Below are 26712 nucleotides of genomic sequence, written 5' to 3'. Positions count from 1 at the left end.
ATTTCCAAATTTCCATAATTTGGAAAATCAGAAATACTCAGTAGTATTGGACCAATCAGAGTATGCAGTGATTTGCTGTGAAAATCAGAAAACCAGGGAAGTTTTAGGCCAATCAGCAGACTCAAAAATTACTCAGTAGTGTCCAAGTCTTGTGATTGGTCTATAATTAAATCCAATTTTTCACAGAAAAATTCTGCATTTTATGATTGGTCCAATGCTCTCACATTCTGTGATTGGGCTAAAACGACTGGGTTGAGGTAAATCGGATTTGTAAGGAAATCTGATGGTAACCAAGTTCCAATTTTCCTATCATAAACCCTATTTTGGAAATGTTCATGCCGACGGAAGTTTCCAGCCATCCCTATAATGTAGTTTGAGTATTGTATGTTTTTACGTAACAATATATACATAATAATTCAGGATCGGTACATTGATTTTATATACCGGTATATGAACCCTGCTGTCTATAGAAGGAAATTCTGGGCAGCGGTTTATCAAGTTATTCATCACTCCGGGAATTTGTTGAGTTTTCAGGGTGAATATAAAACGGGCCACGTCTTACGGGAGACACGTAAAGGGGAGAATGCAGATAAGATAATCTCACAGGTTCAGTCCAGCCACAAGGCCATTAGATTATTAAACTTTGTTCCTTTGCGTCGTGCTTGGCAGTGTTCTTGAATACTGAGTTCTGTAATCACATCTTCATTTAACAGGGCACGAGTCCGACTCCTCCGTTGGTAAATGGAGTTTTGGAAAGTTGCCTATCTTCCATTGAGCTTAGTAAGTCATGTGATGTTTTCAGGAGATTTCTGCAGTCCATAATAGGAATTAGAACGAGCTTCTTCAGGGCCAAAGCTGGTGTAGCGAGTAAACTTTTTTGGACAGTTTCATTAACTTCACCAGCAAGCATGTAAGAGGTGGTCCCAGCTATAAAGGATATGTTTTGCTTTACACATCAAGGGGCTGCATTCACTAACACATAATAGCACACATAAAGGTTAGCGTGAGTTAGCAAATTGCATAATGTGCATTATGCAGAAAATGTAAACGTTGTTCACATTACATACGCTATTGGCTGACTTAATGTGGAGAACATATATTTTGTTTGCATAACATACCAACACTTTTTGCATAACGAGCATTACATAATTTGCAACTGTGCATTAAACTTTATGTTTTTCCCTTGAAGCAGGGCTTTGTCAGGGATAAACAGAATAGTGCACATAGTGATAACAACACTAGCCACTCACCACACCAAATAAACAAGAAATCTATTAGAGCAGAGTTCTGACTTGACTATGTTATGCTGCTAGATTTCTTATTTATTTGATGTGGTGGTGAGCTTGTTTTGTTATCACTACATGCTCTTTTCTGTTTATCCCTGACAAAGCCCTGCTTCAAGGGCAAAACATGTTGGATAGTAGTTGGTGTCACAGTATTGTATGAACACTCACTTTAGCAATTCTGTCAGTGCTCCCACCTGCTTCATAGATAGGAGTACATGGATGAGATCATTACATAGCAGCGTGTATATACTATATAGATATACTATAGTAGCCCAATACGTTAGAAGTGCCTTTTAATGTGTACCAATAAAAGTTAAATGTTAGCTTTTAGTATAGGTGCATACAGGGCTTAACCTTTTGGAGTATGTGTGTACTTACCCTTGTACCAGTTCAGAGAGTTTATAAATATTCTAATGTTAGTCTGAATTAAGATTATAATACCTGAGTTCATAAACTTTTTCAAGTATATGATATTAGACTAATATACTATAAATGCTTCGCTATACTGCTAAATAATACAGATAAATGAGATTGCTGCTGGTGAACCTGAACACCACTTGCATTGAGATAACTACTCTGCTCATAAACCAAATCACTTATATGTATACGGCCATAAAAGTTAATTATGTACACATTATGTTGTTCTGTAATCCCTGAATGATGCCTGCAGGAAGCTGGTCCACATTCTTGTGTCTACTTGTTTATTTCACATGCTTATAAACTCATTTATAGCACATATAGAAGGATTACTGAGGTTCAAAGTTTGAATGGTGCCTAAGCCTATAATGACAGATTAGTGTTTCCATTCTAGATATGGGAGACACAGAGATGGGCACAATGTCCTATGATGACATTAAAGTGGACCTCCGCAGAGAGGAGTCGAAGCCCCACTGGTATGAAGTGTACGTACAGCCATGCTTGGCCGAGCTCATCGGTACCATGCTCTTTGTTTTCATTGGCTGCCTGTCCGTCATTATGAATACGCCAGAAACTGGACGACTGCTGCCCGCCTTAGCCCATGGATTAGGATTGGGCCTCACTATCGCTATTCTCGGGGGAATCAGGTAAGAATCTGTTTCTCTAGAAACATTTCTGTTTCCAAAATTGCATTCATTATTTAAAGTAAACCTGAAGGGAAAGAAAGTTCCCAATTTCGGTACTTGCCTCAGGAGAGGAAGGCCTCTGGATCCTCCTGAAGCTTCTAGTCATCTCCTCCTCACTGTTTTAGCACTGAGACCCCTGCATTGCTGTCAAAAAGATGTTTTCTATGGAGGTTACCCACACTGCGCATATCCAGACAGCTCATGCCTGCGCTCTTGCATGTGGCCGATTGGGTTTGGCTTTTTCCGCCGAGCACGAGCAGCGATTTCTTGAGCCCGAGCGTCGAGCTAGGACGGAGAGAGACAGGGGAAGCCTATGTAGGATACAGAGGCTTCTCTCTCTCGAGGGAAGTATCTACATTTTTTACCATTATATCTCCTGGATTTACTTTAACTACAACTGAAAACATTATTGTTGTTCAACAACATTAATCCCTAGGTATAAAGGGTAAGTGCACACATGACACAAGTGTGCCACATTAATCCCAGATTAACCCTTGATCAGTAAATACAATTTGACAAAATGTTTTGTTCAAATTTAGATTCTCAAGTCTTATGACTGTTGGCGCAGCTCCCAAACTTTTATCCATATCTCTATCTATACTAACACAGGCGCGCCTAGAATGTAGTTGAGCACTACACCATGCCGCCCTCTGATCAGCCACCTTTATACAACACACCCCATTTGGCGCATTGCCGTAGTCTTAGGTGGGGATTGGAACGAATAGATGAATGAATGAACCTTCCACGCTTTTGTCAGATTGCCATGTCTCTGGTGACAAATCATGTCCTAGATATCCTCAGTGCTTGAAATAATTAGCCGATCAAACCATTCCTGGAAGCACTCAACAAATAGTGGTTAGCAGATAACCATCACCAAAACAACACAACAGAGAATCATCAGCTCTGTAGAATGTTTTACAAATTTATTCAAACAAGTTGGATTCCCTGAAGACAGGCAGACAGCGCCACGACGAAACTGGTAGGGAAGAGAGACTAGGCATTCTTTTGATCACATTATGGTGTTTTAATGCATACTTTAGATACACTCAAGGTGGTCCTTGTTACAGGGGCCCATAATGTAAGTATTGTTCTTCAACTCTTTAACAGCCAAGTCTACTTTTTCCCCTGACAAATCATGTCCAACATGTCTCAGCGATTGGGGGAGTTTCTTGAATAATGGAAATAAGTCCCCTTCCTTAGGTGACAATCACAGAGTCCTGAATCTGATCACATAGTGCCTTCAGGGTAGAAAAACAGTACACAGTTTCTCACAAGCAAGTTCTACCCTCTTAAAGGCAGACAAAATAATGTTTGAATAAATGTAATGAAAAATCTACAAAGTTTATTTGTATTGGTCATACAAATAAACGTTGTAGTTTGAACATTATTTCCTACATCTTCAGAAGGATACACCTTGCTTATGAGACATTTTCCCTTAGGTGATTCTTGAGAATAGTTCTGAAGCAAAGTACGGTAATATTTTATAGTGCAGTTTTTGCTGTAGGCCTCCCATAATTGTTTACCCTATCATCACTTATTTAGGCTAGATGGCCAATGTTGAATGTGGCTGTATAGTGTACTGGTTAAGGGCACTGCCTTTGACATGGGAGACCAGGGTTTGAATCCTGGCTAGGGTTAGTGCCTATTCGGTAGAGAGTTCAAGGGAAGATTTCCTAACACTGCAGGGTGGCCTTTTGAGTGCATTCCAGTGACTGTAGCTCTTGAGTGCTTTGAGTCTGACAGGAGAAAAGCACTATGCAAATGTTTGGATTATTATATTGGGGACCCTTTAAGGTAGCCATACATGTATCAATTTCCCCAAGATGTGGCAAACCTATTGACATCTCCCACTTCTGATTGCATTGGGATCAATTCCTACCACACGCAGACATTAATTCCCAATAGATTTTAGCAGGAAAATTGATAGAACTGCACATTGCACTGTTTGACACAGAGCAATATTCTCCTCCTTCGATCAATGTCAATCTTCCATCCTGTCTGATCGATATTTCAAACTAATAAATTGATGCTTGGATGGGTACTTTAAGGGTGTGTAAAGTATATAGGATGTACAGAGTATGTTTGAAACATAGTACATTGTTGTTTTTTTTTCAGGCCAAATTCCTCATTGCATGTCTAAATTGTAACCTAGCCAAAATGAGTGAACTGGGCAAATGTCATGTTTATACCTAGCGGGACCCCTATTATTATTATTATTTTTTTTTATTTATATAGTGCCAACATCTTCCATAGCGCTGTACATAGTACATACATAGTACAAAACAAGTAGTGGGGAACATAGAGCTTAAATTAAGGACCATGGGAATTCTGGCTGATCTGTGCTGTGTGGGCTCTCCAGCCCAAAGCACAGATCAGCAGGCACGCAGGGCGATCAGACTTCCTCCCTTCTGTCCCCACTAGGGGGATGTCCTGCTGGGGGGTCTGATCGCCGCCACTCACATGTGCCTAGCGGGGGGGCTCCTCAAAGCCCCCTCCGCAGCGTTTTCCGCCCTCCCTTGCTTTCCCTCCCTCCCCTCCTTTCCCTGGGCGGCGCAGGACGGACATCCATCCTGCGCCGGAAATGACAGGTTTCAGCCTATCATATGCCGGCGATCCCCGGCCAATCAGAGGCTGGGGTTCACCGATCTCCTTTACGGCGCTGCTGCACAGCAGCGCCGTATGATGTAAACAGCGGGGATTTCTTCCCCGCGTGTTTACATTTAGCTTGCGGGCCACGATCGGCGGCTCGCAGGCTGTTCACGGAGACACCCTCCGTGAACTGGCATGGAAAGGCCGCTCGAACGAGCAGCCGTTTCCATGCTAAACCACTAACGACCTGCCGCCGCCTATCAGCGTTAGGCAGTCGTTAAGTGGTTAAACATTCTGTACAATCAGGACATCCAGCAATACAAATACAACTACATACTGTACATTGTTGATATGTGGTTTTAGACCAACACTGGTCCATGGTCAATTGATAAATGACATCAGAATAAGAAACACTAGGAGGAGGTCCCTGCCCTTGTATAGTGTGACCCCTGTGCATATTCCTGTGTCTGTAATCCTGTGAATGAGTAGCTTAGTCACACGATTAGAACAAACACATTTCTATCATCCAGTGCATATCATTTTTCCATGAAATTTGGCAAGCTTTGCGTAAAAAGGTGCCAACACCGTTCAGTAAGTGAATTTAACCTTTAAAATATGGAAGGACGTTTTTTTTCACTTGTCTTCAAGTAAACAGGATATCCAAGTTTGTCCAAAGTTGGAAGTCCCGTGCTCCTTGTTAGCATAAATTCACTTGCTCAGTAAGGCAGTGTGCAAACTGCAACATCCACCTATTCTGATCGGATTTAAAGGACACCTGAAGTCAGAGAGATATGAAGGCTGCCATATTTATTACCTTTTAAACAATCCACATTGCCTGGCTGTCCCACTGCCTCTAATACTTTCAGTCATATTTCCAACAAGCATGCACATCAGGTGATTCTGACTGAATTAGATTGCGTTGATTGGCTCAGTTTCAATCTGCATACATTTGCATTTCAAGATTTGCAAAGCCTTCATCAACACAGAATTATTTGCCTCTCATTGACTATCCCTACTCACTAATATAGCCAAAGAAAAATGATTAGAAAATCTGGTGATGTGGAAAATAGAGTGTGTCTGACTCTGAGGCTAGATCTACACCACAGGGTGTTCTTCGATCCATTTTCATTTTTAAAAACACGCTTCCATTCACTTGTATTCAAATCGCAGTAAAATCACAACAAAATAGCGATTCTGTAATTTCACCACCATTTTAATGCAAGCCAATGAGAGTGTGTTTTTAAAAAACTAAAAACAAAGCGAAAAGCTGTGTCTCTGCCCTGAGTGTGATCAGACAGGTAGAATAGGAAGATCATTGAGGTCCTGGAATAATGGAGTATTGAATCTGACAGAAATCGCAGTCCCCAAGGGGCACACTTCAGTTAGTTGTACAGAAGGATTGATCTTGTGTCCAATAATGTTAATGTTTTCACAAGAAGTTTACTTAAACAGTAATGAGAGAAATGGAAATACACAAATCCAGGTGGCCCCAGTAGTCAATAAGTCTCCCCAGAGTCAGTTCAGAAATGGAAAGATGGGATTTTGATGGACAGCTGTGGATTCTTGCCCTTAGCACATGACGAGTGTGGGTTAGTTCTGCACCAGTATAGATGTGCTCCGATATGCCGGAAGACATACTGATAGGACGTATGCTTGCATGAACTCCCTTGTATCAGTCGTGTCCTTTGCGCTCAGAGTGTGCTTGTGTATCTATAGAGCAAGGTTTATCCGCCTGTGCATCAACTGTAACCATTAACAGCCATTTAAGGGCAGAAAAGCAAATTGTTATGGCTGTGAGTTCTGCCTCAGATAAGAAGTGACAATATTGCCTTTGCAGTGTCACCTCCTCCTATCTAGTCACTTACTTCTGCATCTGCAGGCCTGTTCACCTGATTAACCCTGATGGGAGTAGCGGGGGCTGGAGAGATTAAAGGGGAGCATTTGCTGCAAATGTCACTGGCAAGGCTACGCAATCCGCCCACCTGAAGTGAGGGGAATATAAAAGCTGCTGCCCTATTATTTTATCATATTTTAAAAATGTATTTGCTTGCCTGTTGTGTAAATCTTATGACTTCAGTTTAAATCGCATACATGAAATAAGCATGTAGATAGAGCGGAGAAGGAGTGAGTCAGAGCCTAGCAAGAGTCATAGTAGATTCAGTGACTGCCATAGGGCATTGTGGGTAGGCGGCCCAGGTGGTCCTTAAAGTGAACCCGAGGTGAAAATAAACTGATGAGATAAACAATTGTATTTATCCTCCTACTCCTATAAACAACTTTTTTTTTTTTTTAGATATCCCATGGTTTTGTTTTATATTTAAACATTTACTAAGTAAATTGAATGTTTTATTGTCTCTGCTCAGAGGCAGTCTATTAAGTGTCCCAGAGTTAAAATACGTGAACTATTGACCCTTTTCTATCTCTACACTGCCCTCAGTTGTACTCTGCCAGGAAAACTTTTATGGCTGTAATTTGCTTATTAGTGAGGTTTACTATATTCCCTGTAGCTGTTACTTGCATGCCTAAAAATTAACTCTTTCAGACAGCAAAATAATACAAGAAAGACAGTCTGGTTAATAATATGCACTACACTGTACATACACATTTTTATCTCATCAGATCACATGTTGCCTCGGGTACACTTTAAAGAACCACCAAGACAAAAAAGTGTAAAATACATTTAGGACAAACATTTCTCCCAGAGTAAAATGCACTATTAATTTTCTTTTTCATACATTAACTAGTAACAATCTGGTTTTGGACTAATCCATCTACTCATGAGGGAGTCTCAGAATTTCCTTTATTATTTACAAAGCACTTCCTAGAAAACCAATGTAGATTTGGTACAATCTGCCTCTGAAGAAGCTGGTTTAAACCAGCGAAACAGCTGTCAGGCATCTGATACCCCCACTGCTATGTACCTGCTATTTCACCCACCGGAATAAAGGGATTTTAAAGAAGCGGTGCCTCCTCCTTTGCTTTCTACTACATTGGATTTCAACTGTTTTCTGGACGTGCACGCTCCGATTCCCATCTCCGGTGTGTCTGCCCTGCTGCATTTGGTGCCAGGTACTGTGTTTCTATTTCCATTCCACTTCCTAGAAAAGGATTAATACAAAGTTTCCGGCCAGCCTTCCTACTCACTTGCACACTATTCTGGCAGCTGCACTGTGCAACTGCCATTCTGTAAGTGTAAACCTCTTTGACTTGCCCATGAGGAGATGAACTACTCCAAATCCATCATATATTTACCACCTACTATACATGACAGCAACTAAGGAAAAAAGTAATCTACATTGCATTGACTCTGGGACAAATTTAAGTTTTTTTTAAATGTTTACATTTATTCATGATAGCGGTCCCTTAATGTGTTCACTGCCCTCTCTGGGTCCATGTGCTGGATCCGCATGTAAGCACACATTGCCATGCCCATTCCTATCCACGGTGCAGGGAAATTTGTCATTGCTCATGTGTGCCTAGCTTCAGAGTTCCCATCAAAATAATGCTTTAGTGCCTCATGAGTTCTGTTTGTGTCACTGGTCAAAAAACCATGGCTCATATGCAATTCACTTTTTCTCCTGAGCTTTCTCCTAAGAGATAATTTTTTGTCTTCTATTTACAGTAGAATAACTTTTCAGAACTTTGCAATTGAAAGAGTACCAAAAAGTAGTTGAAAATGTACTATCAAAACTATTTAAAGTTTGCCTTTCTTGGTGATTTAAAAGGCACTTTATTGACAAGTTTGGAAATATCACTTAGGAGAAAACGTTAATTGCATTCGGGCCTGTAATGGCATACAGCAGGTGCTCATTTTATACACGTTTAATTTACACAATTTTAAAATAACATTCCATTTTGGTTAAATTACACATATTTTTTTTTGTTTAATAAGATGAGTTACACAGGAGTATTGAGGAAACAAGAATGGGGGACAAGCAATAATACTCAAGGCATGAAGGTCTTGTCTCTTCTGAACTTGCAATGCTTAACTATTTCCAAGCTAAACATTGGATGACTCTTATTTTCCTGGTTAGCAGGGAAAAACATTTCACCACATTTTTGATATAAAATGGGACATCATAATACATTTGTTGAGTAAATGTCCAATTTCTAGACACAGACAACACTTCTCCTGGCGGACTCAAAGTGCCAGAGCTGCAGCCACAAGGGCGCGCTCTATAGGTGTCCTTGTGGCGTCTATAGGGAGTCTTGATCAAGGTCTCCTACTGAATAGGGGCTGGGGTACTGAACAGGCAGAGACGGGATTTGAACCCAGGTCACCTGTGTCAGAGGCAGAGCTCTTAACCATTACACCATCCAGCCACTGCTATTTTTATTAACAAAATGTACTAATGTACTAAAATGTACTAATATAAACCAGCTGCAGCTCTAATATCTTATAGCAGATTCTGATGTTCAGTCTACATTGTATTGTTTCAGTGGTGGACACTTTAACCCGGCTGTGTCTTTGGGTGCCTTTATCGTTGGAGGTCTGAACATTATCCTGGTCGTGCCGTACTGGCTCTGCCAACTGAGTGGAGGAATGATCGGTGCAGCTTTGGCCAAGGTAAGTGTTTCAGAATTATATTTTCTCCAGTAATAAATAAAACATTTAATCAGTAATGTGTTCAGCAAACTATGATCAACAGCATTTTGAGCTTCTTCCACCAAAGCACCAGATTTCTTCTGTCCTAGAACCTGGTGAAGCCACCTGCTTTGGTGGAGTGGTAGAGGACTGGGAGAATGGTGCTGCTGCTGCCGGAACTATTTTGGCTGAGCATTTGGATACCCAAGAAGATTACGGGCGGCAGGAGTTTATTGATTTGATGGGTTCTTGCACTGGTTAGAAATTCTTCAGCCTGCCTCAGGTTCCTCAGATTAAAATCTCATTTCTTTATTCTATACAAATAAAATCTTCTCCAAAATGACTTGTCGATAAATATTCAGCAAATATTCACAGTTTTAGGTGCAGTCCAGTGATAGTAAACTCCAAACATTCAAGAGTAAGTATAGTTCCTTATAAGCTTTTAAGGATATTTTAATTTGAGGAGCTTGATGCTGGTTGAAGAATTTTATACTATGGTGAAACTCCAAGTATGCAAAGGGGTGTCATCCAAACAAGTCTATTTATTTAAATATGTAGTGCTTCCTTGTACAAAGGACTACATTGGGTAGCACTCCTATCCCCATCCTCATTGCAGCAGTCAATCTCCTGGTTGCCAGAGGGGATATCCTGCTGCACCCTTGTTGCCCCAGAAACACCATCCCTAATTTTATGGAAACATGCAAATGTAAGTGTTAACTCATCCATCTCATTCACACTTTCCCTTCTACCCATCCTAACTGTGACCCAACTAGTGCCTTCTGTATCAAGCTCCAGCTGTACTCCACCCTCCTTTTCACTGATCCCAATAATAAGTGCCAATTCGGTCAGCACCAAACTCTTTTACAAACCCTCCAGCATCCTCAGTATTGCAAGGTGAATTGTTATTCCTTGATTGGGGCTTCTAACTGGCCAACATGCACAATTCCAGGGAAAAAGTACACACCCTTGAAAGGCTGCTCCAGGGGGGCAAACATCCCACAAGCTAAACACTACACCACATTGATAGAGAGACATTGATATGGAGACATCTTGATCTAAATTGAGTTTATATATGAAGCTTTACTTTCTTTTTCCTTGTGTTGTCTGCTCACTCTTGACCCCCCTCTTCTTTGATTACATTGGGTTGTATACCCAGTTCATATTATGTAACATTGGGGTGCCTCTTTCACCCCCCAGTTATTGGACAATAGGAGTTCTAATAATTATGGTCTTACCTGTATACAGTAGTCCACCCTGTTTGCTTTACCTTGATTAAGTCAGATCTATACAATAAATGGCCATACCTTGTTCACAGGGCACCAGTATGAGTTACCTTAGTGCTGCTGCTGGTACCTACTTGTACTGTCTGTAAAAATCGCCCCACTGAGTATGGGGTTGAGCATGCCTAGAACCCCAATGTTTGCATGCTTGTAAAATATGTTTTCTCTTTTCTTGTACCTGTTGAAAACTTGAATAAAACTGTTTGATTCAAAAAAAAGTATTAAAAAAAATGTGGTTGTAAATGTACTAGTTAAAAGAGTACTAGACCTGTTGCCCACCAAAATTCTGAAATGAGCTCATTCAAGGTGGGGCTATTGCTGTAATAGGCAAGTTTCCATAACGTCGGAGTATAATAACTTTAACACATCATATAGTCCTGTAATTTTATGGCTCTTTACTGGAATTCAGCATCACTTCACTGGGAATGTTTTCATGTTTATAGGCATTGACACTGGAAGCGGTTTATGATGGATCAAACGGTGCGGCTTTCGATGTGGTGACATCGGACAGCCAGGTTGCCCGAGCCATTGGAGCGGAAATAATGATGACGTTCTTCTTGGTGCTTACGGTCTGCATGGGAGCCATCAACCAGAAGACAAGCAGCTCCCTAGCACCGTTCTGCATCGGCTTCTCTGTAGCAGCTGACATATTGGCAGGGTAAGAGAGCCCTAAATGTGTTCGGGGCTGTAGTTATCGTTAGGCCTCTAAAAGTGAACCTTAAGTGACATGTAATATGACGAGATAGACATGTATGTACCATGATAAGCAAACAAATAACTAGGCTGTGTTCCTTTCCTTCTTTTTCTGCCAGAGAATAGCTTTTGACTGCAGGGGATGGATAAAAAAAAGGTCAATAGTACATATATTAGCTCCCTGGGACACAGAAACACTAAGTCATTGAGCAGAGACAAAACAATAGATCTACTTTTTCCAGTTTTTTCTTTCAAACATAACATAAAACTGCAGGATATCTAAAAAAAACAGTAATTTTGTAGGAGTAGGAGGCTAGATACAATTATTTAACTCATCAGTTTATTTTCACTTTAAGGTTCACTTTAATGTCAAATGCAATAGCTATATGTGGCTGTAAGAAAGTTTGGCCAATGGCTAAAATCTTTTCGCGTACAAGAATACATCATTATGAGAAGAAAAAAACGTGTGTGCTTTCTGCCAGACTGATTTTCCATAGTAGAACTATGTTCATTCAAACCTGCTTAAGTAAACATCTACAGTACACGGCGTCTCATTATTCATCATTCACCCTACGGCACATTTAGCACAATAGTGTCAGATGTTGGGGTGATGGAAATACACATTGAGCCTTGGTTAATAAGCTGTATTGTCATGATAGTTCATAACTTCCATACAGCAGCCTGTATCATCCAAATTTCCACAACCAATCAGATTTCAGTAGTCATTGTTGTAGGTAAATCTTGATTGGTTCATTTGGATTCCATATTTAGGCAAATTTAGGCAAATTGTGCTGTTGAATGGTTTGCACTAAAATCAGGAGGTAGAAGTTTTTCCATTCATGTCAGTGGTAGGGATGGTTGGAAATGCCAATTTCCGATTCCGCGGTAAATTCGCATTCCGCCATTGCCAATTACCGATTCCGCTTTCCGCTACCAATTTCCGCATTCCGATGCGGAATTTCCGCTGGAAATCGCTGAAATTCCGCCCAACTTTAACATCGATTTTCTCAAAAACTATAAGATATTTTTGTATACTTTTTTTTGCATCTTGTTCACAAGATTCTGTTTAATAAACCCTGAATTTTTACTGTAATGTAAAATGCAGAAAATAGGCAGATGTAGATTCTCTGCATTTTACATTACAGTAAAAATCCGCCGAGTTTAGCGGTTAATAGCAAAGCCCCCGTAAGTCCTAGAAACACCAAATTTTCAGGGTTTATTAAACTGAATCTTGTGAACAAGATGCAAAACATTTTCAAAAAGACCTTATAGTTTTTGAGAAAATCGATGTTAAAATCGGCGTAAATTTCCGCGATTTCCGGCGGAAATCCGCCTACCGCACTTTCATTACCAATTTCCGCATTCCGATGCGGAGATGCAATTTCCGATCAGAATTTCGGAAATTGCATTTCCGCGGAATCCGAATGAGCATCCCTAGTCAGTGGTGCCATTTACCAGGGTTGGATTTCTGGAATGGCCACAAAGGCCCAGGCCTTGGGGTGGCTTGACAAGAAAATGGGGTTGCTGAATATGGAAGAGAAACCTGCAAAGGGAGGCTTCAAATAGGGAGAAGCTTATGGAAGAGGACAGCTGCTGCTCAAGGCAACTACATGAAAGAGAGGGGCTGCTGGACATGGATGTTATCCAAGGAAGAGGAAGTAAAGGGGCAGAAAAAGTATAAATCTAGCCTTGCCATTTACAGCAATGTGGTATGATGAGAGCAGTCAAAGTAAACATCTTGAAGACCCACAGCTTACATAACAAACTCTACAGCATCCAGTTTAGCAATGTGTTGCTGAGCAATGCAATCACTCAACTGAACAGTGCGAACAAGCTTCAGGCTCCCTGCACACTGCAAATCCATTTCCGATTTTCCCTGAATGCAATCAACAGAAAAATGGAGCAAAAAATGCAGCATGCAGTAACGATTAAGAACTGGAATCGGAATCGCATGCAGTGTGCAGGGGGCCTCAAAGTGAACAACATGTATCTAACTGTTTATGAAGTGAGACCCAAGCCTGAGTCATAAATTGTGCCTATTCTCTCTTCCATTATTCAGGGACGGATCTAGGGGGGGGGGCAAGCGGGTCTCTTGCCCCAGGCGCAGTTTGTTGAATTTGTTGAATTAAAAAGGCGGCAAAATTTGGATGGGGAATGGCAGTTTAGGCGCCAAAACCTGACCTTGCCCCAGGCGCAACATGGGGCAACTTGGTCTAGATCCGTCCCTGTCATTATTAAGATGCTCCTGTTTGCCAAAATCACATGACTACAGATGATAATGATTGGCCAGTGGGAGCAGCTTAGTGAGGGAGGAAAGGGCGTGCCCACTTCACCACTTAGACCCCCACTTATAAAGTCTCACTCCATAAACAAATCAGGACTCCTATCCGGTGTGAGATTTTCTTTTCATTTTGAAGAAGGCAAGGGCAATGACCACAAAATGTTGGGTATGTGACTGGAAGTACTGTTAATTTCAGTATTTTTTTTTTTTTTAAGATTCTTTATTTAAGAAGACAGTTTTAACAATAAAGCAAACACACATGTTGCAAGCATATAATAGATTGTATAAAATACACAATAATTCTGTAGGCCGATGGATAAGGAGTGTTAACATGACATTATGTACTACATAGAACCTAGGTAGGCACGCCATATAATGTTTGCAAAACAGGGCTTCAAGAGAGGGAAGAAGAAGAAAATAGTAAAAGAGTATAAAAGAAAGAAGGGAGAAGTAGAAGACCCATAGAGAGCTCCAGCTCCACAAAGACCTGAGAATAGAAAGAAAATAGAAGAAAGACGAAAAAGGAGACTACACAATGTAGACCCCGTGTCAACATGTGAGAGCACAAAACATGAGGGGGGGACGGAAGGCTGGATACCCTGCGCAGCTCCAATTTCAATTTCAGTATTTTCATTCTAGGGATGTCTACTTATCATGTTAGAGCAATCACATTTGAATAAAGTCTGTGGTAGGGATGTAATAACCATATTTTTAACTAGTGACATCTAACCAGCTTTCCAACAATAATTTGTCCTATTTCCTCGAGCACAGCATTGCTTCATGGCGGCTGTAAAACAATTACAACAAGCCCTTATTTTGATTGGATGCCTTTACTGTGACAGAAGAGGTTACAGTATTACCAGGGAAGGTGACAGAGAAGCTGAAGGAATTGCCTTGATGTAAATTCTCTCTGGGCTGGAGATCATTAGAGATGAATGAAAACATAACTATCTCCCAGTAGGCTAACTGACCCCACTCAGGCATCAGAAATAAAGATGAGCAAATCAATGCTTCTGGCCACTGAGACTCTTACTTAGCCTGCATGTGGTGATTACTTAGTGATTTGCTATTCGAAACTTCCACCTCCCTTACAAAGGACAATTTTTCTGCTCAACATCACTGGAGATTATGAGTGTTGGGAGTTGCCAGTGCAGTTACAGTTGTACACATGTACCTTTCCTTAATCAATGCAGGCTGCCCTTATTTTAGCAAAGTTCAAAGAAGGCAAATGGTTGACAATGTTAGTGAAGTACTTTAATGACAACTTGGTACATCTAGTGACAAACTCGTACACATATCGATAGAAGTTAAAATGCAGGTCATGCAGGTGGGGGTGCAGGGGGAAGAGAGGAGCCTGACAGCCGTTTTGCGCGCTGCGGTTCTATGGAGGCCTCCTTCACAAGATGTACCAAGTTGTCATCAAAGCACTTTGCAAGCAGTGCCGACCATTTGCGTTATTTGAACTTACATCATACTGTTATATGTATTGAGCATGCTGGAAGTGCAAGCAAGCACAGCATTGGTTTATAGTCATCCCATCCTCTCCTTCCTCTTTACCTTCCAATGTCTCCTTTATGCTGCAGTGCCAACGTTTCTTTTTCTTTGAATTGTTCACCTTATTTTGGCAACCCTCAACTCAATAAGATTTTGTATGACCCAGACTAGAGTTACAAATACTTGCCAGGTAACAGGGGAGTAGCAATAGCCATAGAAGCCATAGCAAATGCTATGGGGCCCTGGAGAAGTGGGGGCCCAGGAGATACTTGATGTGTTCACTATTAGCTTTGCTTTGTTGCTCCACCCTCTGACTTTGTCTCAGTGCTCATGGGCTATATACAATATGCATCACATAAGAATGTAAATTGGCCATTCAACTCATATTTATAGTGTAGGGGCAGGTAGCATTGCTCAAAATATGATGGTGCTATAAAAATATTGCTATGGGGCCCCATAAACTCTAGCTACGCCACTGCCAGGTAATAACAGATTATGTTTAATAAACCCAGGCCAGGTTTACAGGACCAGTCATGGTATTTGATGGTCTTCTTCAGTTCAGAGATATCCTGGTAAATTAGGTCAACAAAGCCTTCCAACGAAATGTCTTGCTTGAAAGTTGTTTTTCAGCTATTATATATGTTTTCATAAATGAGATCCCAGAGAGCACACTTTGATTTAGTATGTCCACTTCTTTGTTACAGAGGAAGCATATCTGGAGCCTGTATGAACCCTGCAAGAGCCTTCGGTCCAGCTGTAGTAGCCAATTACTGGGACTATCACTGGATTTACTGGGTGGGACCAATGATCGGAGGTCTACTGGTTGGTGGTATCATCAGGTAAGAATATAGGTTTAGGCAAAATTTTGTTTCTCTGTACCACTTAAAAAATACCTACAGATTTTACAAACTTACATTTAATCTGTAAGCAATACCATCACTTCTTTTTCCGATATGAAGAGTTGCAATCTCTACAATCGTCCAAGTTTTTCCTCTTATTGTTGTCCCTGATTTCCTGTCTCAGGACTACCAGTTTTCATAGTAAAGCCACACAGAGCCGGGACAAGGTCCTCCAGCACCCAAGGCTGAGACAGCAAAGTGCGCCCCCCATCCCTCCCACCCCAGCCGTCACACACTGATTGCTATTAGACTATTATTATTATTATTATTATTATTATTTATTGTATTTATAAAGCGCCAACATATTACGCAGCGCTGAACAATAAATATATACAATGATACAAGGATGACATACATAGGGTTATACACATAGAACAAAGTTATACATACAAATTGTACAAAATACATGATCATGCCATATGGGCTGGTTAGGTAGGCCCAGTAATACAAGTACAGGCTGTCATAGGACAGGAGCACATGATCCTGTAGATTACACTAGGGAGTGGAGGACCCTGCCAGAGGCTTACAATCTAAAGGGAGGGGTGGAAACACTAGGGGGGGCTGTTACATATTCCTTAGAGAGTTACTGTGTGGTAGGAGGTGGGTAGGCCATCATAAAGAGGTGGGTTTTGAGGGCTTGCTTGAATGTGTTGAAAGAGGGAGCAAGTCTGATGGGTGGTGGAAGGGCATTCCAGAGGGTGGGGGCAGCTCTTGAGAAATCCTGCAGGCGGGCATGGGAGTGTGAAATGCGCGGGGTGGTGAGGCGAAGGTCGTTGGAGGAACGGAGGGGGCGACCTGGTGTATACTTGTGAACAAGCTCCGAGATGTAGGTAGGGCATGTTTTGTGCACAGATTTATACGCCAGGCATAGAATCTTGAAACTTATCCTGAGACGGATAGGGAGCCAGTGCAGGGATTCACAAAGGGGAAATGTGGATGCAGAGCGGTGCGAAGAATGGATGAGTCTTGCAGCCGCGTTCATCACTGATTGAAGGGGGGCAGTGCGTTTCAGGGGGAGGCCAGAAAGGAGTGAGTTACAGTAATCAAGGCGGGAGATGATGAGGGCATGGATGAGCAGTTTGGTCGTGTCCGGGGTTAAGAATGTGCGGATCTTGGAGATATTACGGAGGTGGAAATTGCAGGCTCTTGTGATGTTTTGGATGTGTGGGATGAAGGAGAGGTCAGAGTCCAAGGTGACACCCAGGCAGCGGGCCTGGGAGGTAGGGAGAATGGTTGTGTTGTCGATTGTGAGGTGGAAACCTGGGATGGGTGCAGCAGCATGGGGTGGAAAGATCAGGAGCTCAGTTTTGTCTAGGTTAAGCTTTAGGAACCTAGCTGACATCCAGGAGGAAATTGCTGAGAGACACGAGGAGACCTTGTTTATGGTGGTGGCTGAGAGATCGGGGGTATGGAGGTAAATCTGAGTGTCATCTGCATAAAGGTGGTAATTGAAGCCCAGGGAGGAGATAAGCTTGCCAATTGAGGAAGTGTATATGGAGAAAAGAAGGGGGCCTAGAACAGAGCCCTGGGGGACCCCAACTGAAAGGGGGGCAGGAGTTGAGGAGGAGCCATTGAAGGAAGTGGTGAAGGAGCGATTGGATAGGTAGGAGGAGATCCAGGCCAAGGCAAGCCCATGGATGCCCATGGACTGTAGTGATTGGAGGAGGAGGGAGTGGTCAACAGTGTCAAATGCTGCAGAGAGGTCAAGGAGGAGCAGGATGGAATAACTGCCTTTAGCCTTGGCAAGGGTAAGGTCGTTGACCACCTTGGCGAGGGCTGTTTCAGTTGAGTGCGCAGGTCGGAATCCAGACTGTAGGGGGTCAAGTAGGGTATTGGTGTTGATGTATTGGGTAATGCGCTGGTGGACTAGGCGTTCGAGGAGTTTAGAAGCATAGGGAAGGAGGGAGATTGGGCGGTAGTTTGAGGGTAGGGATGGGTCGAGTGAGGGTTTTTTCAGCAGGGGAAGCACAGTGGCCTGTTTGAATGCTTTGGGGAAGATGCCTGTGGAAAGGGAGAGATTGAACAAGGAGGTGAGGACTGGGGCCAGGTCAGGGAAGTGGGGACGAAGAGTATTCGCGGGTACCGGATCACAGGGAGAGGATGTGGGGGGGGAAGCCACTAGCAGCAGGCTGACTTCATCAATGGTGGCAGGAGCAAAAGAGGCGAGGGGTGGATGAGACAAGGGAGCCGCTGGGAGGGAAGGCAAGGGGACAACCTGAGACGCATTGGTAAGGGAGGGATGGAGGAGGGAAATTTCATTGTGTATTGTTGCAATTTTAGTGGTGAAGTGGTTGGCAAGGTCATTAGCTGAGAGGGAGGAGCTGGGAGGGGGAGGAGTGGGGTTGAGGAGGGAATTGAAGGTAGCAAAAAGCTGTCGAGGGTTGGAAGCTTGGGTTACAATCAGTGCTGCAAAGTACCTTTGTTTAGCCTCAGAGAGGGCAGTGTGGAAGAGTAACAGTTTGGCCTTGTAATCTAGGAAGTCAGCATTGAGATGTGATTTCCTCCATTTCCGTTCGGCTGCTCGAGTTTCTTTCCTGAGGTTACGTGTGTGGGTGTTGTGCCAGGGTTGGGGGTTGGGGGGCTTGATAGGGCGGAAGATTGAGGGGGCAGCTTGATCTAAAGCAGATGAGAGGGCAAGGTTATATTGTGCAGCCGCTTCATTGGGGCATGTTAGGGTGGGTAGGTGGGAGGAGAGGGAGAGAAGGGGACTTGCTAGGACATTTGGGCTGAGATTACGTAGGTCTCTCTGCCATCGACCAGGCTGAGGGGTGGGGAGAGAAGTTGTTGATGGGGAGATAGTGAAGGTGAGGAGGTGATGGTCAGAGATAGGGAAAGGTGCGATGTCCAGGTTGCTGAGGGAGGTGGACTTTGAGAATATGAGGTCAAGAGTATGACCAGCGCGGTGGGTGGTGGAATTTGTGTGCTGAGAGAGACCAAGGGATTTGGTGAGGGAGAGTAGCTGCTTGGCAGCAGTGGAGATAGGCTCATCGATAGGTAATTTGAAATCCCCGAGTATGATGGTGGGGAGGTCAGATGACAGGATGTGGGGGAGCCAGGAGGCCAGGTTGTCCAGGAAGAGTGAAGTTGGAGCAGATGGGGGGTGATATAGGACCGCAATGATGGCTGGGAGAGGTTGGTACAGGCGGATTACATGGGCCTCGAAGGATGAGAAGTGCAGGGAAGGGGGCGGTGATAGGACCCGGAAGGTGCAGGGTGCGGAGAGAAGCAGACCCACTCCTCCTCCAGACCTGTTGTCAGGTCTGGGGGTGTGACTGAGATGCAGTCCCCCATAGGAGAGAGCAGCGGCTGCGGTACAGTCAGAGGGGGTGAGCCATGTCTCTGTGAGGGCAAGGAAGGTGAGGGATTTGGAGAGGAAGAGCTCATGGATGGATGTGAGCTTGTTGCGGACAGACTAAGAGGCTCCCCAGGGCCCCCAACCCCCCCCCCCCCCCACCCCCAACGCCTTAATCTCTAGTTATCTGGCTTACAGTCACTGTTATGTATCCCCTTTTCTGATTTCTCTCTGTTTTAAACACAATAGGGGAATGATAGCTGAGTGAGTTGTGCGCCCCCTCCTACACTGCACCCTGAGGCTGGAGCCTCTCTCACCTCTGCCTCGGCCCGGCCCTGAAGCCACAAAGCTTCATAGACGTCTCAGGGACAGGAAGTGAAACACGACTTATGTGATGGAAACTGAGCAAAGCAATAATAACCCTCAAAACTTTCCAATGCCTTTTTGTGCTGTTCCAAAATGAAATAAGAAAATTTGTGGAGTTGGGCATTGAAATCAACTCTTAGAGCGGAGCGGAGGTTAATTGCAACAAACAACACAATACTGTAGTCTGATTCATGCTGAAATGTATTGACATTCGATGTGCTGTGTGTGGTAGAACTCAACCCCTCTCAGAATCTATTCAGGGAGGGATCAATCATTTTGGTACATCAGGTGGCAATACATAAATATATGGCCACTTTTACTACGTATATTTGGTGTTTTTTAACAGTTTAAATTTTTGTACCGTAACTCTGTGTTTTGATGTGTGACACTGTGGCATGCTTGATTGTGGCTAAGTGATTTATGAGTAAAAGAAGGGTGATACATTAAAGAAAAACTGTAACAAAGAATTGAACTTCATCCCAATCGGTAGCTGATACCCCCTTCTCCACGAGGAATCTATTCCTTTTCTCAAACAGATCATCAGTGGGCTCTGTATGGCTGATATTGTGGTGAAACCCCTCCCACAGTGTGATGTCAGAACCAAGGTCCTGACATCACACTGTGGAAGCCTTGTTGCATTGTGGGAAATAACAGCTGTTTACAGCTGTTTGCAACTGCCAAAAAAGCAAGCAGCTTCTCCTTCCACTCACATCACCTGCCAGCAGTAAAAATGTCACCATGTGATAAATGTCAGAATGTATATCAGGGAGAGGAAGGATTTTTCAATGGGAAAACACTGAGTAAATCATTTATACATAATTATTGTAAACATTAAGCACTTTTTATTACATTATTTTCACTGGAGTTCCTCTTTAATGCAGTGCCTATAACAAGCAATTAGTGTTCACATACGATTAAGTTATGCCAGTATTTGATCCTGTGTTATAACTTGCTGTGTCTGTGTTTTTCAAGTGCAAAAGGTTAACATTGGTTTGTATTTAATTTGGCTACGTCCCTTAGCACCTGCCCTTCCTCTGTTTACGGTCTCAGCTGGAGCAGTAATGATTTGGTCCTGCCCACAATCTGTTGAGGCCGCACTCTTGTTTTTGCTGTAGCACTGCCACAAATCTACCACTTCCTTGGTGCTCAGAGAAGTGCTGGATGTTCTGGGATCCTAGCAACACCCCTCTAAAACCTTTAGAGGATAACTGGGAAAAGTATCTCTATTGTAGTATTATAACTAATATGGTGACTTGAATCACTTAATAACCACTGTTCTTATCTCTCATGAAGGTTTGTCCTAGGAGACCCCAAAATACGCCTTTTTCTGAAATGACCGTATGCAAAGAGTCTCGCCTCTGGATCCTGGGCTCATGCCAGACCATCAACAGAGGACCCTTCATCTCCAATCATTACCACAGAACTACACACAAGGAACCAAACTCATGAACTTTCCCAAATGGCCTCAGGCACCTGGAGAGACAATACTGAAACTCGCCTCGATGATCAATCGTTCCTGCCAGAAAGTCATTCTCAGGAGCCTAGAGTTAATAGGGAAGAAGTTCTGCATCCCTTGTTATTATATGTAGGCCTATTAGACAAGGAGAGACTCTAACATATAGGACTTTGATGGAACATTCCCTTGGCTGTATTCTGGGATTCCTACACCACTTAACCCACTGAGCCAAGCTCAGCACTGCAAAGCAATAGGTTGCAGAGCACTTGGCTTGGTGGCAAAATAATTATCCTGGTGGTTAAACTGCCAATTATTCTCCAAAACAGTTAACCACTGTGTGGTTTTATTGCTTCCGTTATGCTCAGTTTCATACTGGAAAAGGTACTGATCTTTGTATTTGTTTCTACCCAATCCTGCTGAAAGAGTTAGCCCTGCCCAAAACTGGTATACAGTTTTAGGTAAATGCTGGAGGATTGAAGGACACAAACAAACTTGCCCTATTCCTATTCCCCTGATGACCTGTAGAAAAAGAAAAGACTATGGCCGCATTTATCTGTTCTTTTTGGCCTCTCAGTCTTTATTGTGAAAAACAGCTTCTAGTCTTACAGCCACCAGAGGGAGCTCCTCTGTTGACAAAGGTGCTGACTGTTGTCCACAGCCATTAAAAAATAATTCTCTCTGTCCACAGAAGAGCTCCCTCAGGTGGACAGAAGGTTGGAAGATGTTTTTCCACAGACAAGTTCTTTGTTAGCTGCAGGCTTTGGATGATAGAAGATCCAGAACACATCTGGATAATGTCATTTTTTTAGGATGCCTCAGGCAAAATAGGAATAATAGGGTGAAATCCCTTAAAAGTACACTTATCCTTTAAACAGCCACACATGTGGATGTTACAGGGGAATAACTAGGTACAGTATGAAGGAGCCCAATAGCCAGATAATCAGAGAGTCCCTGACTGTCTAACCTGCATTTCAGGTACATCCTCTCTAAAAACATTGGGGAGTTTTTTAAAAACAACCATGAAAACTACAGCGCAACAAACTAACTGTTTTAATATCAGTTATATAATCCTGCAGGCAGTGTAAACCAGTATGTAGCCACACACTACTGTACCCCCTTCCTGACATCAGTATTATTGATGGACCCCATCAGCAGCTGCATCGTCTGCTATGACAATAGCTATTCCCTTTCTCTTGGAGACTCCGATGGTGAGACGGTCTAGGTTTGGGATGCCAGGTCTGCCAGCCATTATGCAATACCCCTTGCTGGACGTTTATTCAATCATTTTACATTATATGATAGGAAGCCACAAGGTGGCAAGATTCCAAGGCATACAGGGGCGGGCCAAGGGGGCATAGTAGGGAAATCTCACCGCTGGAGTCACCAGGTGACCATCAGACTCAGCTTATAACTGCAATGATCACTTTTCAACGGGTAGATGGATCTTTCACAGAGTATTAATTACCACAGTATTTTCACAGAAGAGGTTACAAGGTCAAAAGGGCCATACGCACAGTGAGACCTGAATAACCTAATGAAAGTTAAGCTTCTTACACATGCTAGATGGTCCCCCCAACACACACACATGCACACACCACAATGTGTTGGTAAGGGATCTGGACTGCCGGATCATCTTGTATGAACCTTTGCTGACTTCACTGTTCTTCCTCCTCAAAGTAAACCTGAAGCTTAAAAAAACAAGAAAAAAGAAGTTTCAAACTTACGTCAATAAGCACCCAGAGGCTTACCCAATGTTCACAACTCCTCCGATGCCAGCCGCGACCCTCTTCCTCATGATGATGACCACGCTCCCTCCATGTACAAGTGCAGCCATACTGCGTAGGCACATGGACATATGCGCCTGCGCAGTAACCATGGCCAGATTTCAAGCAAGGCCACCTAGGCCATGGCCCAGGGCACCAGGAAAGCAAGGGACCAGCTGAGGGCAGCAGAGTGGTAGTAGCAGTTAGCCTGCTAAATTTTTTTTCCTGCTATACAGAGTTTGCAAATAGCGGTGTGTGGCTACTAACAGCCGGATCTTGCACTGGGGGGCATAAAGGGGCAGCGATCAGGCACTTACAGTGATCTCTGAGCTGCCTATCGCTCACCGAATGTGCTGCTCGCCAATGAGCTTACAATATAATCCCTGCAATCATGTCACTAACTGTCCTCAGTGAAGTGATGACAAGAATAACATAATAAGCTTCTCTAACTGTCCTCAGAGAACCCTACAATCTAATCCCTGCCGTGTTTGGGGAGGGTTAAGATGCTGTCGGCTTCTGGGGGGGCTGCTGGTGATAGTGGGCCTTGGGCAGTAAAAAGCCATGAACGACCAGGCGTGATACTGCGCATGGGTCGTACTGTGCCTAGTTGTGCATGGAGGGAAGTCTGTTGGCAAACAACTTTTGACTTTAATGTGGAGGATTGCAAAAGCGGTCCCGGCGCAGACACGCAGGGGACTTGAAAGATCGGAGACCAGTCAGACCAGAGGCTTTCCCCTACTGAGATAAACATCTTACTTTTTTTAAATGAGGACTTCAGGTTTTCTTAGCCCTCGCACTTTGTGCAGCTCTGTATTGTGCTGACCGTCATCCCACTGCCCCCCTCCATAGCAACAGAACACATTGTTAACCTGCAGGCTATTGATGCGTCTGTACGGAACTCATTCCCATACTATCATCTGACAGATCGTGTCCTGATCCTTGTGTGCAACATAAGTTGAAAGTGTGTACTTAGCTTTAGGCAATAGTATGCATGCTTGCATCTGCTCACTTTGCTATTTGCAGCTTACTCAATAAATCAAGTAGCAATTAAGTACTGTAACCATGGCAATGAACTCTGAAAGATAAAAAAAAGCTATTGGTTAAAACAGTTGCTGCACTTTTATGATACCCAGAAATATTAGAGAACACAACAAGTGCATGATTGGACAACCCTCAGGAGGACAGGTTGTCTATACGGCCCTGCCAAGTACTGTGTAAGCTGTAAGCTCAACTTGGCCGATCGATTGCAGGTTTTTCCCACACCGCTGATGATTACCTGTCTTTTATAGAATGATTTGGTGGGGACTAGCATCCGCCAGGCCCCTGGTCTGTCGCCAGGCCCTAGGCAACTCCCTAGGTTTGCTTTGTGGATGATCCAGCTGTGGCCTTTTATCATGACGTCTCAGCTTTTTTTTCATGCCTGCCATTCCCAGCCATTGAGATGCTTTGAAGGACAGTTTAGGGACACACAGTTGTGACGATTGACACAGACAAGGTTATGACATGATTTGCCCCAGAGGTCATTGTTAGACCATGTCTAACCTCCTCAACAAAAAAGTAATAGCATTTCCTCTGACCTCCGCTAGGGGGAGGAAGAATAGTGCGCAAACTTAGGCTGGAAGAAAAAAACAAAAAACACCCGGACAGCGGGAGCCCGATCTGTTGTGATATCTTCTTGGTTGGTGTAGGGTGAAGTAAAACTTGTGCAGTAATACTCACAAAGGTGGGTTGCTCCAAAGAGGCAACCACTCGTATGCACAGATGGGAAAGTACTGTCCCCACTCGGCCTTTTCTTGGGTGGTCTTGGTCGCAGCTCCAAAGGAAAAAATATTCAGCTCGCTGTATATGCGAGGGCGAATGTCCTACTAAGTAGGATATAGTGGCGCCCAATTCAAAACAATCTATAGAATTATAATTCTTTACAACAGTTTTTCTTGAAAGAAATAAAAGATATTTTGTAAAAGGATTGAATATAATTTCATTTATGAATTACAGCTGTTCGCAATTAATAAATGAAATGATATTCAATACTTTTACAAAATATATTTTATTTCTTTTAAGAAAAACTGTTGTAAAGAATTATAATTCTATAGATTGTTTTGAATTGGGTGCCTCCTACCTTCCAAATGTAGTACGCAAACTGTTAGTTCGCCCTGTGATTCCCAGGGCTAAGTTCATCATGGGACCATCATCATCCTTGACTTATACAGGCTTTCTGAGAATGCTGATACCTGAACGCAGTATACATAGAAGTGTCATTTATTTCCCATAAACACCTGCTCCTGATGGAGTGATCTATGCTGCCTGGACAGGGTACAATATTTTGAATATAGAATAAATTATATCATGGCATCTATTTCTTGAAAACAGCATTTATACAGTTGAATAAACCCAAGCAACTGGATCCTCCAATCAGCAGAAAATATCCTGTTGCTAGGAGACCACAAGCCATCCGTAGAGTGCTTTTGAATGATGCAAAGTAATGAAGCTCCTCCCACCTAACTATAGAAGACAAAGGATTGGCATAGCTAGAATGTTGTTCCTCTGATTAGCAGGACATTCATCTTGTGTTACCTCGAATTCACTTTTATCACGTCCCGATTTAGGAACCAAATCCCTCATTTTCAGGGCTGATGTACAGATCTATGTAAATATATGTATTTTTCTAATGACAAAAGTGTTTATTTGACTCTAAACTTTATTTCCATAATTCAAATTTATATATTTCTTATTTTCAAATGTTGATAGGAAGGAAACGTATGACGATGGAAAGGATCAATGTGATTTTAATTATAAAATGTATAATATTATAATTTATATTTATAAAAAGTTATAAAATGTAATTTACTTATGAATTCCTTGTGGTATGTGTGACTAGTGGTGTGGCGGAGTGTGACTAGGGGTGTGACAGGAGGTGTGTCTTAAAGATGCCTCTCCTTCTTATCTTAAAAAAGTTAGTCACTAGCAATGGATACTCACTAAGGGGCATAACTACAAATCATGGGCCCCCTAATGTTCAGTGAAGTAGTAGTTGTGGCCCGCTTACTGCTCGAAGGCCCCCTTCTGGCTGCTTCCCTGTAGTTATGCCCCTGATTATTACTAAAGTACACCTGAACTGAGAGTGATGTGATGGCTGCCATGCAGTTTCATTTTAAACAATACCAGTTGCCTGGCTGTCCTCCAGTCAGATTTCAGTCAGAAATGCCTGATCTGTATCCTTGTACAGGCTCTGTGGCTAAGAGTACAGACAGGCCCCTACTTACAAACAACTGGATTTACAATGTTTCAGAGATACAAAAAAGTGCATTGAAAACAACCAAAAACATTTTTATGCTATATGTCCCAATCCAGAGTAGTCCAAAAGTAAATCATTTATCCAAGTTCTGCCATGTTTAATATGGGACTCAACTTACAAATTCAACGTACAAACAATCAGAAGCTCTTTTTAAAAAGAACCTGTACCCAAAAAAAAGGGCCTCTGGTGGGAACTTACCTTGGGGGGGGGGGGGGAAAAGCCTCTGGATCCGAATGCGGCTCCCCCCCCCCCATCCGCCTCAGTCCCACGGTGGTCTTGCTGTGTTCCTTGTAAGCCACAGCCGACAATTTGTAAGGCTGTGGCTGGCTG

General features: G+C 42.9%; 1 protein-coding gene across 2 annotated transcripts in view; it reads left to right on the top strand.

The window, feature by feature from the left end:
• AQP8 (aquaporin 8) overlaps positions 1–25096 on the top strand; it is a 142157-nt gene extending 117061 nt beyond the window's left edge. For both annotated transcript variants that reach the window (XM_068244285.1, XM_068244286.1), the window contains exons 2-6: positions 2098–2350; positions 9419–9545; positions 11287–11501; positions 16016–16150; positions 21162–25096. In XM_068244285.1, the coding sequence (XP_068100386.1) occupies positions 2100–2350; positions 9419–9545; positions 11287–11501; positions 16016–16150; positions 21162–21204 (771 nt within the window). In that variant the 5' untranslated portion in view covers positions 2098–2099 and the 3' untranslated portion in view covers positions 21205–25096. The remainder of the gene's footprint in view (positions 1–2097; positions 2351–9418; positions 9546–11286; positions 11502–16015; positions 16151–21161) is intronic.
• The last annotated feature ends 1616 nt before the right edge of the window (positions 25097–26712 follow it).

This window comes from Hyperolius riggenbachi, chromosome 7 (assembly GCF_040937935.1).
Source record: "Hyperolius riggenbachi isolate aHypRig1 chromosome 7, aHypRig1.pri, whole genome shotgun sequence".
NCBI lineage: Eukaryota > Metazoa > Chordata > Amphibia > Anura > Hyperoliidae > Hyperolius > Hyperolius riggenbachi.
The sequence above is the reverse complement of the archived record's forward strand: the minus strand, read 5'-3'. Positions and strand labels throughout refer to the sequence as shown.